Source organism: Peromyscus californicus, unplaced genomic scaffold (genome assembly GCF_007827085.1).
Source record: "Peromyscus californicus insignis strain IS unplaced genomic scaffold, ASM782708v3 Scaffold_16__1_contigs__length_79575227, whole genome shotgun sequence".
NCBI classification, from domain to species: Eukaryota; Metazoa; Chordata; class Mammalia; order Rodentia; family Cricetidae; genus Peromyscus; species Peromyscus californicus.
The window spans coordinates 41,593,312-41,609,186 of record NW_026294458.1 but is presented as its reverse complement, the minus strand read 5'-3'; the positions used below and the strand labels follow the sequence as shown (position 1 = coordinate 41,609,186).

At 37.0% G+C, this 15,875-nt stretch overlaps 1 protein-coding gene across 1 annotated transcript; it reads left to right on the top strand.

Moving 5' to 3' along the window:
- The first annotated feature begins 731 nt into the window (after positions 1 to 731).
- Positions 732 to 1,658, top strand: LOC128111523 (olfactory receptor Olfr180-like). The gene has a single exon (XM_052739768.1). It carries the CDS (start codon positions 732 to 734, stop codon positions 1,656 to 1,658), a length of 927 nt encoding a protein of 308 aa, XP_052595728.1.
- Positions 1,659 to 15,875: the final 14,217 nt, after the last annotated feature.

Below are 15,875 nucleotides of genomic sequence, written 5' to 3'. Positions count from 1 at the left end.
ATCTCTAATACATATTAATTTAACATTGGTTTATTTCTTATTGATGAATATTTTACTATTTACTTATTCTGACACAAATTCTCATGCATTCAGGCTAGACTTCACTTACTACATGGCCAAGAATGACCTTGAACTTCCGATTCCCTACTTCCAGGTCTGAGGTGCTGCAATGACAGGCATACAACATGATGCCTTTTTGGTGAGGCATTGAGGGTAAATCCACAGCTTCATGCACAGTAAACACTAATTCTATCAACTGAGCTATATCACATACTTCCATGATCCTTTTTAAAGATTCTTTCCTCTAAAACAACATAAAATAACACCATTCTCATATTGCATGGTAATTGATATAAATGTATTTTAAGGAACTCAAAAAATGAACAATGGAATTATTTTAGAACAATGGACAAAATCTAGGTACACTAGCATTGCCTGATATCTTTCTACACAAGCAGAAAGAAAATCATTTTCTACTTTAAGAACTCACCAGGATAATTAAAGCATTCCTGTAAATTTCAAAAATTGACTCTTTAGGAATACAAAACACAAAAGTTCAGGAGCTATATTACAGAGACAGCAAGTGATGTTTGCAGAAGAAATTATTTTCCTGTACAAATTTGTTGTTGTTATTATTATTATTATTATTATTATTATTATTATTATTGGAAAATGATGCACACACAGTTGCGATCTTACGCTTTTCTTACTTGTCAACAGAGTAGCTGAAGATGACTGAGAACAACTACTCCTTGACAACAGAGTTCATCCTGGTGGGATTCTCAGATCACCCAGACCTGAAGATCCTTCTATTCCTGGTGTTCTTTGTCATCTATCTGGTGACCATGGTGGGGAATCTTGGACTGGTGGCCTTGATCTACATGGAACGCCGTCTTCACACACCCATGTACATCTTTCTAGGCAATCTGGCTCTCATGGATTCCTGCTGCTCCTGTGCCATCACTCCCAAGATGCTAGAGAATTTCTTTTCTGTGGACAGAAGCATTTCTCTCTATGAATGCATGGCACAGTTCTATTTTTTCTGTCTGGCTGAAACTGCAGACTGCTTCCTTCTGGCAGCAATGGCCTATGATCGTTATGTGGCCATATGCAACCCACTACAGTACCACACCATGATGTCCAAGAAGCTCTGCCTTCAGATGACCACAGGAGCCTACATAGGAGGAAACCTGCATTCCATGATTCACATAGGATTCTTGTTCAGGTTAACTTTCTGTAGATCTCATGTGATCAAACACTTTTTTTGTGATGTTCTTCCATTATATAGACTCTCATGTGCTGACCCCTATATCAATGAATTGATGTTGCTCATCTTTTCAGGATCAGTTCAAGTCTTTTCCATTACTATAGTCCTGATATCTTATTTCTGTATACTTTTAACTATATTCACAATGAAGTCCAAAGAGGGAAGAAGCAAGGCCTTATCTACTTGTGCTTCTCACTTTCTGTCTGTGTCAATTTTCTACGGTTCTCTTCTCTCCATGTATGTTCGACCAAATTCATTCATTAAAGGAGATGAAGACATACCTGTTGCTATTTTTTATGCTCTAGTAATTCCTTTATTAAACCCTTTTATTTATAGTTTGAGGAATAAGGAAGTAATATGTGTGATTAAAAGAAGCATGAAGAAGAGATGATTTTGTAACATTTTGAAACAAGTATCTTCTCCCTCGGAGAATTTATTTTGATATAGATATTACAATTCTACAAAACTATTTACAGGGAAAGTAGAAAATGACACAAAGAATAAATGTTAACTTATTTTAATGTTAATTTGATTCAAACATTAGACAGTTTGAATGAATCAAATTATTTTGAAAATAAATATTCTGCTAATATTTACTTCTAATGTCTAAGGAATTGGGACCAATTTGAACTGTTAGGATTGTTCATGAATGTGACAGTTTTCAAAATATCCAACAAAATTAAAGGATAGAATTTAGTATACATAAGGTAATCTTCACTGTTATCAAATTCTTGATCCTAAAACATAATTAGCATAAATCTCAGGAAAATCAAGTTCCCCAATATGAATCCTTTTTTCAAAAACACCATTGTTGGGCATTAACTTCATATTTGCATGTGATTTTTTTATCTGACTTTAGATATTTAAGATACTATGTATGAACATTCATTTATACAGAGTGTGGTCTCTCAGTAAGAGCATTTCATATTTGGTATGTACAATTTTACTCTCAATCTATGAAGTAGACTATTTGTATTCTGGAGGATTGCTACATGTAGCTTAAAATGATGCTCTTGATGATAAAATTCCTAAGAAACTTATTTTTATGTGATTCTTTATTTGTTCATCAATATAGCATTCCATTTATTTCACATAATCATTAACAAAAGTTTTCTGCTGTGATCACTGATTTTTTGGTTTCTGTGATTAAGACAACAAAAACTGGCACTGAAAATTGGTTTGTTCATAGCATATGTACAAGACAGTGATATCACGTTCAAGTAATTTGTAAGGTAGGAAATTAGTGGGTTGATATAAACCACAGTATTTAGTTTCAAACAATTTTGCAAATATAAAACAAAATAGCTTCCTGTAAACATCGTGTCTGCCAAACATTATGTGAGGGTTTTCATACATCCAAAGACCAAGTAATTAGTTTTTTTTTTTTTTGGTGTTTTTCTAGAATAAAAACTTATACTTGGAAATATTGAATAGCTTGTTCAAGCTCATCCCAGCAAGCACAATACATCTGGGATCTGAGTTAATACCATGCTTCCCCCATGTGCTTGTATCTCAGCAAATGGAGGTTATATACCTCTAATATTTAGTTATTACATACGGTCAGAATTAAACTGTACCTTAAAAGTGAAAAAAAGATCATATTTTCAATGAAACAGAAGTTAGAGTAGAGTCTATGTTTGTGGAAATGAGTGTGACAGTGTAGTGGGTAAGCATTCCAGCTTTGACCTGGAAGCTCCAACCCCATTTCGGCTCTGATAACAGTCACACCTACAAGGTGGGGCTGAGAGAGGAAGCTGAAGACCTGGGTTCCAGATGCATGGGTTCTCTTAGTTCCTGGACCCTGGACACTGCAGGTAGACAGAGCAGAGTTCTCCAGAAAACACCACCAGACTGTGTCATGCCTTTCCCAGACTCTGTAAACTTTCCATTCACTTGTAAGTTACCCCACAAAATGAACCTCCCTTTTAACAACGTGGAATGGCCTTAATAATTTCACCAATATGACAGTGGGAGACAGATTTGGGAAAACTGGAATAAGGCTAACAAAGGATCAAACATTGGAGAGGTTTGGGACATGGGGTAGAAGTAGATCAGGTTACTGAGATCCTTCAGTGGTGCCCTCTGGATCTAAACTCAATTAGAAGCATCAGTTATGGAGTCTTCCTAGAAACAGGGTAAGATGATTGTATCTCTCAAGGAATTGATCTGACAGTGGATTTAATTGGAAAGAAATTGGAATGAGACAAACTATAAGAATTCCTTTTTTGGGAGATGAGTGTGGAACTTGACAGCAGTCAAACAAAGGAGAGGAATACCTCCAAGATACATAGCATGTTAGAGAAAAGTAAATCAAATTTTGCCATTGTAGAACAATGAGATGGAGTCTCTGTCTATTCCTGTCTAAGCCTGCCAACATTGTATTCCCAAATCAGTGCCCTGCATATTTGAGCACGTATGTATGTCATTTACTTAGGGTCAGTGATCCATGAGGTAATTTCAGAAGTTTCTCTGAAATGGCCTTATTCCATTTTTAAAGAGATCCACAGAAAATTAATCTTAAGGGCTGGACACATGGATCCATGGCTACAAGCACTTATTGTTCCATCAGTTCAGATTCCAGCCCCCACAGAAAATGACTCACCAATGCCTATAACTCCAGCTTCAACAAATCTGATGGCCCCTTCTAAGTGTGTCTGCACACACATAGACACAGACATACACATATTTTTAAAACTTTTAAAAAAGAATCTTACTTTCTCTGTATGTTGTGGGGTATGATTGAGAACCTACTACAGCCTATTTCCACTTTGTCATCAAAATTGACAAGGACATAGGCATATTTATGATCTTGAAACTCATGTTCTTGCTTAGTTAGCATAAAATGTAATAGGTTTCCTTAAGGCATGTCACATCATACTTTACTGGGGTAGACCCCTGCCACCCACATGCAGTTCACTGCATGTCAGTCACTCTGGTCCTCATTCCCATTTGTGTCCTGTGGGGACCCACCCCTACCTTTTTTCCCCCAGGGTACTCTTGAGAAGTGAGGGATAAGAGATTTATATAGAAATATACAGGGGAGAGAGAGACAGATAAAGACACAGGATAGCCTCTAGAGGGCCTGGAGCCTTATCCATCAGCCCCTTCTGTCTCTTCTAAAGTGCTTTTTAAAGGAATGACAAGGGGTGGAGCAAATGACCTCCCCCTAGCACAGCCAAGTGCAGACCCTTCCAACTACCTGGTAACCATGCATGTGGTCAATCCATCCCCTTATTCAGCCCTGCTGATTAAAGTAAGCTCAGATTTCATTAGGAAACCTCTGCCAGCTCCCACAGTGTCCTTCAGCTTCCAAGATTCTTTTTCTACTTCCATAACATCTATATTCTATTACCCTTGTTACATACTTTCCTTAAAATATGCTTCTCTCTCTCATGGACATTTCAGTGCTTTCATTGTGAAACCTCAGCAAACCTTCCCCCTCTTCCCCCACTCCCCCGCTCTATCCCCTACAGACAAAGAGAAGCTAAAACCAGGATTCCTAAGCATAGATAAGAACTTAGACCACTTTCAAGTTCCCAGGTGGTAATATCAGCTACAGGGACATAAAAAAAAAACACAGAGTCAGGATATTCAACCACCTGGTAGGGGCTAATTGGTCATAAAACATCCCAAACTTCCCAAACCCCAGAGACAACGCAGCTTGTAAAACTCCTAAACACGGTTACTGAACAAACGAGAGATAAAGATAACATGAAAGGCCGAAAGAAGGGAAACTGATATGAACAAAAGGAAGGGAGACGGGTTGTGGGAAATGAATTATGTGGTCTGTGCCTTTAAGAACTAGCCTCACAAAGAAAGGGGAGAGCTCCTTCCAGCCTCACTGCTGCAAGTGAGAGTTTTGGAAGGAGCCTCACTGCCAAGGCTTGTAAACTTAGAATAAACCTTGCTTTTGCATTCTGTACCTAAAGTCTCAGGTGTCCTCTTTGGGGATGCAATCTGGGCACAACATCACAACCTGTACTTACATTGACCTGCACAAATACATATATATTAGAAGCTAGGATCCACAGAAGAGAGAGACTGTGGGCTGGGGAGATGGCTCAGTAAGAATGCTTGCACAAACCTAAGACTGAGTAGGAATCACCACACTCACATGAAAACCTGAGCATGGGTACATGCTCCTATAATACAGTGCTTGTAGGCAAGTGGCAAGAACAAGTGGGACTCTGGGGCTTGTTAGTTGCCAGCTTAGTTCCAGCTGCAGTGACAGACCCTTTCTTAAGGGAATATGGTGAAGAGAAATGATCAGGACACATGATGTCCTCCAATGGCTTCTGGCAGAGAGTATACTGTATATACACATGTGCATATATCATCATATACACATGAGCCCATACATACCCAGAGTCATGAGAGAGAGAGAGACATACAGGCAGAGAGACAGACAGACAGACAGAGACAGAAACAGAGAAATAGAGACAGACACAGAAAGAGAGACAAAGGGAAGGGCACAACATGTGATGTTTTTCTTTCTGATCCTAAGTTACAGCTTATGATATTTTCTAGTCATGAATTTTCTGAAAATTTCTTGTTTTTCTTTAGCTCACTAAAGTTCTACTGGGTATATGTAAAACAATGTCATTATCCTCTCATCTGCTGATGAACATCTACGCTGATTCCACTTCCTTGAGATTATGAATAGAGCAGCAAATAAACATGGTTGTGCAAGTATCTCTGTGGTAGCATGGGTAGTCATCTAGGCAAATGCCCAGGAGTGCTGTAGCTGGGCCATATGATAGTTCTATGACCAGTATTGGCAAAAATCCTCACATTATTTTTCATGGTGGGTGAACCAGTTTACACTACCATAGAGAAAACAGCTTCCTCATTTACCAATTCTTTAACAGGATTTGTTGTCTCTTGACATCTTTTCTTTTTGTCACTTGACTTCTTAATGATAGCCATTCTGACTGAATTGAGGTGTAATCTCAAAATGACTTTAATTTGTATTTCTCTTATGTGTAAAGATATTGAATACTTTTTTAAATTTATTGACTATTGTATATCCTTTTTCCTTTTCTTCTTTTTTGTTTATTTTGTTTTTTTTTGTGAAGACGGATTTCCTCTGTGTAGCCTTGGCTGTCCTGGAACTTACTGTGTAGACCAGGCTTGCCTTGAACTCACAGAGACTCTCCTGCCACTGCTTCCCAAGTGCTGGGATGAAAGGTGGGCACCACCACTGCCCAGCTATGTCTTCTTTTGAAGACTGTCTGTCCATTCATTAGCCAACATATTGCTTGACATTTTTGTTTTCTTGGTCTTTAATGCTAGCAGCGTCGCATATGATCCATCTGAAGATTTTCTCCTTTTGTAGAGAATGTTCACCATACTGATATTTCCTATGGCTGTGAAGAAAATGTTTAATTTCATAAGGTCCAATGTGTAAATGTTTGGGGCTATTTCTTATATTATTGGGTTCTAATCAGAAAGAACATTATTCCCTTTTAATAACATTTAATTGGCATACATTTGTCTAATATGGTGTAGGGTTTCATATGGACATTTTCATACCAGTGTAAAAGGCACATTGAAAATATTCTACTCCATTTCTCCCCTCCCTTTTCTGCCTGTGTCCCTGTGGTTAGTTCTCTTTGATCCTTAGTTTCATTTCCATCTTCCTGTCATGTACACATACAGGATAGTATTAACTTAGTCCTCAGGTACATACCTTGGAATAGAAGAAATGCACCATATGATAGACCTATTTTGAGTTTTTTAAAGGAAGCTTCCAACTACTTTACATAGTGCCTGGACTAGTTTGCATTCCCATCCTTAGTATAACATGGTTCCCCCTTTGTCTATATTCTTACCAGCTTTTGTTGTTATGTATTTCTTAGCAATAGCCATTCTGACTGAAGTAAATGAAATGTCTATTTTCATTTCTCTGATGACTAGTAAGGTTGAATATTTTTTGCTTATTTACTATTAATGTGGGGATGGGTCGTCATGTGTCTGCTACATTGTGAGATCAGAGAACAGCTTTCCAGAGCAGGTTCTCCCCTTCTACAATGTGATCTGGGGATCAAACTGAAGCACGCATCCAATGAGATTTTTACCCACTGAGCCATCTTACCAACTCAAACATCATTTCATAAGATTAATGGACACTTAGGTAAGTATTACAGCTCAGGTGGAAGGAATCCTGGCAGCCTGGAGCCGAGGAATACCATAAAGACACACAGCACAACAAGCCTCACACAAGAGATTTATTGGGAGGGAAATAACAGGAGGGTGGCAGCCTCTGCAGGGGCAAGAAACAACAGCACACTGAATAGGACACAGGGCTTATAGAGAGTTTCTTGGGAAGGGAATGGAACTTCTCAAGGTGGAGCTTCCCAGGGTGGAGATTGGTGGGATTTCATGTCCAGAGATTGGGCTTTTTACTCTGTAGAATGGGGACAGGGTCCAGCAGTTAGGGCAGTTGCAGTATTCTGTGGGTGGAACCTGGCAGTTGGAGGTCCTTGGGGAAGGGGTCTGGCCACTCATGTGGCTGCAGGGGCTTACAATTAATATTCATTTTTTTGAGAATTATCTATTCATTTCATTAGCAGTTTTATTTATGGGATGGTTCAATGCCTTGCTGTTTAGGTTTTGTTTTTGAGTTTTTGCATATTCTGTCAGAGGTAGAGCTAACGAAGATTTTTCCCATACTTCACTCAATGTTTCCTTTCTTGTGCCATTGGTTTTTTGTTTTGTTTTAATTTCATGAAGTCCTGCTTCTCAATTAATGACATTATTTCCTTAGTGCCTAGAGTGTTAGGCAAAAGATCTTATCAGGCCTACATCTTAAAATGTTTTTCCAAATTTTCTTCTAACAGTCTCAAAATTTCAAGTCTTATATTAAGGCCTTTGGCCAATTTGGAGTTGATTTTTGTATGATTTGAGATGTGGGCCTCTAGTTTCATTATTCTATTTTGGTTATTCAATTTTCTCATCATTTGCTGAAGAGAGGTAATCTTCAAAGCATACTTTTTAATATCTTTGTCAAAACTCAGATTTCTGCAGCTGTCTGTTTATATCTTGGTTCACTATTCTATTCCTCTGATTCATGATTCGATTTTTTAAGCCAATACCATGCTGTTTCTGATGGCCCTCCTAAAACTAGAAATCAGATATGGTGACACTGGCAGCCCTGCTCCCTGCTCAGGACTATTTGGTTACCCAGGAACTCTTTTGCTTCCATGTGAATTTTAAGATTATTTTTTTCTATTTCTGAGAAGAATGATATTAGTAATTTGAATGGCATGTTGTATTGAATCTGTAAATTGCCTTTGATGATATTGCCAGTTTCACAATATCAATTCTTCAGTGTATGACCCTGAGAGGTCTTTCCATCTTCTAGTGTCTTCTTTTGTAGAATATTATTTTAAGGTATGTTGCATTTGCTTAACTCTGTGAAGTTGTGTTACTGTGCCAGTCTAAAACACATTATGGTCTAATAAAGAACTGAATGGCCAATAGCAAAGCAGGAGAAAAGACAGGTGGAGCTGGAAGGCAGAGAGAATATATAGAATGAGAAATCTGGGAGAGAGGAGACTTGCCAGAGAGGGAGGAGGACTCCAGGGGCCAGCCACCCAGCTACACAGCAAGTCATGGAGTGAGAGTAAGATTTATAGAAGGGAATGGGAAAAGCCCAGAGGCAAAAGACAGATGTGCTAATTTAAGCTAAGGAAAGCTAGCTAGAAACAAGCCAAGCTAAGGCTGGGCATTCATAATTAAGAATAAGTGTCTGTGTGTGATTTATTTGGGAGCTGGGTGGTGGGCCCCTCAAAGAGCCAAAAGAGTAAAACAAGCGACAACAGTCTTTTTTCAATCTCATTTTTTAATATTTAGAATTTTCACTGTGGAGACCTTTCACCTTTTTCTAGTTAGATTTTGTTCCAAGAAATTGTATTTTTGAGGCAATTGTGAATGAGTTATTTCACTGTTCCCTTTGTCAACAAGTTTGTTAATGGTTGATATGAAGGCTATTGGTTTTTAGTCTGGTAGTTTTGTATCCTGCTACTTTGCTGAAAGTGCTCATCAATTCTAAGAGTTTTCTAGTTGAATCTTCAGGCTTTTGTGCATAGAATCATAGCATCTACAAAAAAAATGGATATTCTGTCTTCTTCCCTATTATTTGTCTCTTTTATTTCATTCTCTTGTCTTATTGCTGAAACTCCCAGAATTATACTGAAAATAGGAAGGATTGCAGACCCTTGTCTTGTTGCTAATTTTAGAAGAAATATTTTGTTTATTTCCCATTTTGTTAGCACAATGGTAGTGGGGTTATCATTTGTTATCTTTATTATGCTGAAATACATTCCTTTTACTCTCCAAGTCTCATTGGGTCTTTCAGAATAAAGGGACACCTGAGCTTTTTGATCTATTTGCTTGGCATGAATAGGCTTCATCTTATATTTGAATCTGTCTCAGTAAACTATGTATTTTCTAGGAACTCATCCATTTTAGAGGTTATCTAATTTGTTATCATACAGTTAGCCACAGCATTCTTTATTGTTCATCTCATGTCTAAATTACCAACGGTTAAAAAAAATTTAATTTTTATTAATAAAAATGTCCTTTTACTTTGTTACAAATTACCAAATAAAATCAATTACTTTAAAAAGAAAACACTTATTTTAGCAATATAAATCATGAATATTTTTTAATATTTTCATTCTTTGAGAATTTTATACAATGAATTTTGTATAAACATTTTTTAAAAAATAATTTTACTACCCCTGAATTTAATTAGTTCTCTCAAATTTTTTCTAAATACAATATTTAAATTCCTGTCATTTTTTTATCTTTTCAAGGCATTGACTTCTGGTTTCATTACTTTTTTGTGTTGGTTTTCCACTGTTTCAGTAATTTCTATTTTAATATTTATTATTTCTTTCTACTTCCTTCTTTAATTTTCATTTGTTCCTATTTTCCTCAAAGTGGAAAATTAGATTATTTCTTGTTTTCAATCTGCATAATTTAAATGTTTACAATAACAAATTCCTCCAAAAAGCACAGCTTTACCGGCATCTCAGATATTTGACTATGATATATGTTCACCTATATTTATGTAGAAATATTTTTATTTGTTTTCTTTTTATTTAAAATATTTAATAATATTTTATTATTATTTAATAAATTAAATAAAAAATTTAATTTTTATAATAATAAATATATTAATTTATATATAATATATAATATGATAATAAATATATTAAATATAATAATAAAAAATAAATTAAAAATTTAAAATAAAATCTTTTATATGATGCATCCCAGCCACAGTTTCCCTTCCCTCCACTTCTCCCAGCTCCAGTGTAACATCCCCCCCCACCCCCGCCAGGTCCACTCTACCTCCATTTCCCTTCAGAATGGAGCAGGCCTCTAAGAGACAACAACCAAACACAACAAAAACAGATACAATAAGACAAGGCAAATGCCCTCATATCAATGCTTCACAAGGCAACCCAACAGGATTAAAAGAGTTCCAAGAGCAGGGAAAAGAATCAGAGACACACCCATAATTGGAGCCATTAATTCAAGGAGCATATACTTTGAATTCCATGCATTTGTGAATTTTCCTATTTTCTTCTCTTTATTTCTAATTTCAGTGTAGCATAAAGTGTAAATCATATTTTTATGCTTTTGACCTTACTGTGATTTTTTTGTCAGTGCCAATGATGTGTGATCATGAAATTTAAATGATGGCTTTCCTATCAATGCTCTTAAATTTTTACATGTTTTGTGTGGTTGACATAAATTATGCAAACAGGAAGTCAGATTTCAGCTTGCAACCAGCTGAATATGTACACTGGAAGCATTTACCATTTTTTTAAATTCTCATCTATTTTTTCTAGGCTTACAAAATAGTTTTTAAGAATTATCTAGAAGAATAAATGATTTTGACAATTTGCACAATATTTTGCAGAGTGAATGAATGTAACAATTTGTTACACTGTGAAAATACACACAGAGGCATATGAAAACAATACAAAGTTCAGAGATAAAACAAAAAAAGGTTGCAAATGTCAGAATATCACAAAGTTCTCCTAATAAATGGAGAAATTGTGGTCTTATGACAACTTGCTTTTCATTAGCAACAAATATGAATACCTATTCACATCATTTCTTATGTCCTTTTATTTTGTTACAAATTATCATTAATATCAACTACTTTAAAAAGAAAACATTATTTTAGCAATATAAATCATAATTCTTTTTCAATATTTTTATTCTGTGAGAATTTTACACAACGAATTTCGGGCATATTCATTCTCTCAACTCTTTCCATATCTGCCATCTCTACCCTCACCCATCTTCCCACCCAACATTAAGTTTCTTCTTTATTTTTCTCTCTGTTGAGTCCAATTGTTGTTGCCCAACTCTTTCTGTGAGTGGGGCCTAACCTGGAGAGTGGTGGACCTACCACCACTCTCAGTAAAGAAAGCACAGTCTCTCTATCCCAGCAGCTATCAAAACTATCCCAGCAGCTATCAAAAGCTTTTAAATTAGCAGTGGGATTTTGTGCCCAACTACCATCTCTGTGCTGGGATTTTTTCAGCCTTAAACTTGTGCAAGTCTTGTGCATGCCATCATAATCACTGAGTTCATATGTGCAACTATGGAAAGCAATGTTTTCCTGAAGTTATCCTCTACCTCCATTTCCTATAATCTTTCTGCTACCTCTTCTGAAAGGTCCAGGTGTCTTGAGGGGAGAGATATGATATGTATGTCCCACTAGGCCTGAGAACTCCACAGTCCCTTATTCTCTGCATGTTGTCCAATTGAGGATCGCTCCGTTGATTGTCCTGTATATATACATTAAGATAATAATAGTAGTTTTTGATAGCCATCAAGTTATTTTCTTCATGTATATTTTAACTTTTCCTTTAATACATTTCTTATTTATGTATCATTTTATTTCATTTTTCTGTGGTTATAAAAATAATTTTAGAATAAAAGCATTCCATTTTGCAAAATGAAATCAAGTTGTTGATATTAGTGTTATATTTTTCTATCTTCAGTTATTGTTTTATATTACTTCTAATATGCCTTGACTGAGTTAGGGTAACTTCAGGAAATACCTGACCCTTGAGCTTGAAAAGCCAAGTTCAACATCAAAAAAATCATTAAGCATTGAGGATTCATTCCAGAGATGCAGGGATGGTTCAACATATTAAAAAAAACTGTCAAAGTAATCAACCATATAAACAAACTAAAAGAAAAAACCGCATGACCTTTTCATTAGATGCTGAAAAATCCTTTGACAAAATCCAACACCCATATATAATAAAAGGCATACAAGAGACATACCTAAACATAATAAAAGCAATATACAGCAATCTAATTGCCAGCATCAAATCAAATGGAGAGGAACACAAAGGAATTCCACTAAAATCAGGAACAAAACAAGGTTTGCCACTCTCAATTGAATTTTCCACAAATTTAATATAGTACTTCAAGTTCTAGCTACAGCAATAAGACAAGTAAAGAAAATCAAGGGGATAGAAATTGGAAGGGAAGAAGTCAAAGTATCATTATTCTCAGATGATATGATAGTATATATAAGTAATCCCAAAAACTCTACCAGGGAACTCCTACAGCTAATAAACATCTTTAGTCTAGTAGCTGGATACAAGATGAACTCAAATAAATCCGAAGCCCTCCTATATACAAATGATAAACTGGCTGAGAAAGAAACCAAAGAATCAGTACCCTTTACAATAGCCTGAAATCATATAAAATATCTTGGGGTAACTCTAACCAAGTAAGTGAAAGACCTGTAGGACAAGAACTACAAATCTTTGAGGGAAAAAAAATTGAAGAAGATATCAGAAAATGGAAAGATCTCCCATGCTCATGGATAGGTAGAACCAACATTAAAAAAATGGCAATCTGCCGGGCGGTGGTGGCGCACGCCTTTAATCCCAGCACTCGGGAGGCAGAGGCAGGCGGATCTCTGTGAGTTCGAGGCCAGCCTGGTCTACAGCGCGAGATCCAGGAAAGGCACAAAGCTACACAGAGAAACCCTGTCTCGAAAAACCAAAAAAAAAAAAAAAAAAAAAAAAAAAAATGGCAATCTTACCAAAAGCATTCTACAGATTCAATGCAATCCCCATCAAAATCCCAACACAATTGTTCACAAGACCTCGAAAGAACAATACTCAACTCACATGGAAAAACAAAAAACCTAGGATAGCTAAAACAATCCTTTACAATAAAGCAACTCCTAGAGGCATCACCACCCCTGACTTCAAGCTCTAAAGTAGAGCTATAGTAATAAAAAACAGCTTGGTGTTACCTTAAAAACAGACATGTGGAACAATGGAATTGAATTGAAGACCTTGACATTAATTCAAACACCTATGAATACCTGATTTTTAACCAAAACTGTACAATAGAAAAAGGAAAGCATCTTCAACAAATGATGCTGGCATAACTGGATGTCAACATGTAAAAAATTGCAAATAGATCCATATCTATCACCATGCACAAAACTCAAGTCCAACTGTATCAAAGACCTCAATATAAATCCAGCTACGCTGAACCTGATAGAAGAAAAAGTAGGAAGTAGCCTAGAATGCATTGGCACAGGAGATCACTTCCTAAATATAACACCAGTAGCACAGACACTGAGAGCAACAATTAATAAATGGAACCTCCTGAAACTGAGACACTTCTGCAAGGCAAAGAACAAGGCAAATAAGACAAAACGACAGCCTACAAAATGGGAAAAGATCTTCACCAACCCAACATCTAAGAGAGGGCTGATCTCCTAAATATATAAAGAACTCAACAAACTAGACAATTAGTCAAATTAAAAAATGGGTTACAGAGCTAAACAGAGAATTCTCAACAGAAGAATCTCAAATGGCCAAAAGACATTTAAGGAATTGTTCATCATTCTTAGTCATCAGGGAAATGAAAATCAAAATGACTCTGAGATACCATCTTACTCCTGTTGAATGGCTATGATAAAAAACAGAGATGACAGCTTATGTTGGGGAGAATGTAGAGCAAGGGGAACACTCCTCCACTGTTGGAGGATGTGCAAACATGTACAGCCACTTTGGAAATCAGTATGGTGACTTCTCAGAAAACTAGGAATCAATCCATCTCAAGATCCATTGATACCACTCTTGGGCATATACCCAAAGAATGCTCAATCATACCACAAGGACATTTGCTTAACTATGTTCATAGCAGCATTATTTGTAATAGCCAGAACCTAGAAACAATTTAGATGTCCCTCAACAGAAGAATGGATAAAGAAAATGTGGTACATATACACAATGGAGTATTAGTCAGCTGTAAAAAGCAATGGCATCATGAAATTTGCAGGCAAATGATGGAACTAGAAAATATAATCCTGAGGAGGTAACCCACACTCAGAAAGACAAACATGGTATGCACTCAGTCATAAGTGGATACTAGATGTAAAGCAGACTACAATCCACAACTCCAGAGAAGCTAGGAAACAAGGAGGCCCTTAAGAAGGACATATGGATCACCCTGGGAAGGGAAAGTAGATGAGATCTCCATAAGTAAACTGAGGATGAGGGGTGGCAATAGAGGGTAATGGATGGGGAATGAGAACATGAGAAAATGGGATGGTCAAGCTGGGGGAAGGATGGAGTGGGAGAGCAATGAAAGAGATACCTTGATAGAGGGAGACACTATAGGGTAAGAGAGAAATCTGGGGCTTGGGAAATTCCCAAGACTCCACAAGAATGACCCCAGATTAGACTACTGGCAATAGTAGAGAGGGTACCTAAACTGGCCTACCCTGGTAATTAGATTAGTGACTACTCTGTCATCATAGAGCCTTCATCCAGTAACTGAGAGAAGTAGATGCAGAGATGCAAAACCAAGCATCAGACTGAGCTCCTGAGTCCAGTCAAAGAGAGGGAAGAGGGATTATATGAGCAAGGGGGGCCAAGATCATGATGGGGAAATCCACATAGACAACTGAACCAAGTTTGTAGGAACTCACGAACTTTAGACTAGCAGCTATGGAACCTGCATGGGACTAAACAAGGCCCTCTGCATACCAGAGACAGTTGTGTAGCTTGGTCTATTTGAGAGGCCCCTGCCAGTGGTTTCAGGATTTATCTCTGGTACATGAGCTGGCTTTCTGGAGTTCATTACCTATGGTCGGATGCTTTGTTCACCCTTGATACAGGAAGGAGGGGCTTTGTCCTGCCTCAACTGAATGTACTAGGCTTTTCTGACTCACCATGGGAGGCCTTACCCTTTTGAAGGAGAGGATGGGGGTGGTCAGGGGAGAGGCTAGGAGGAAGCTGGAGGAGGGATGAGAGAGGGATCTGTGGTGTAAAATTAATTTTAAGAAGATTTTAAAGAAAAGTAATTATACTTATAGTAATTCTTACAGTAAGTCATCATATCTGTGCATGGCTTGGTTAATTCTAACTTTATTTAGTTAGCTCAGGAAATCTGCCAAAATTAATAATACCCAATGAAATTTCAGTAGAACTGAGTATCCTCACTGGAGACTTTATTAGAAATGTGGCCCTTGGAGACTGGGAATTGGATAAGTTCTGTAACAGCAAATGATTTTCCTCTCTGTGCTAACAAAGCACAA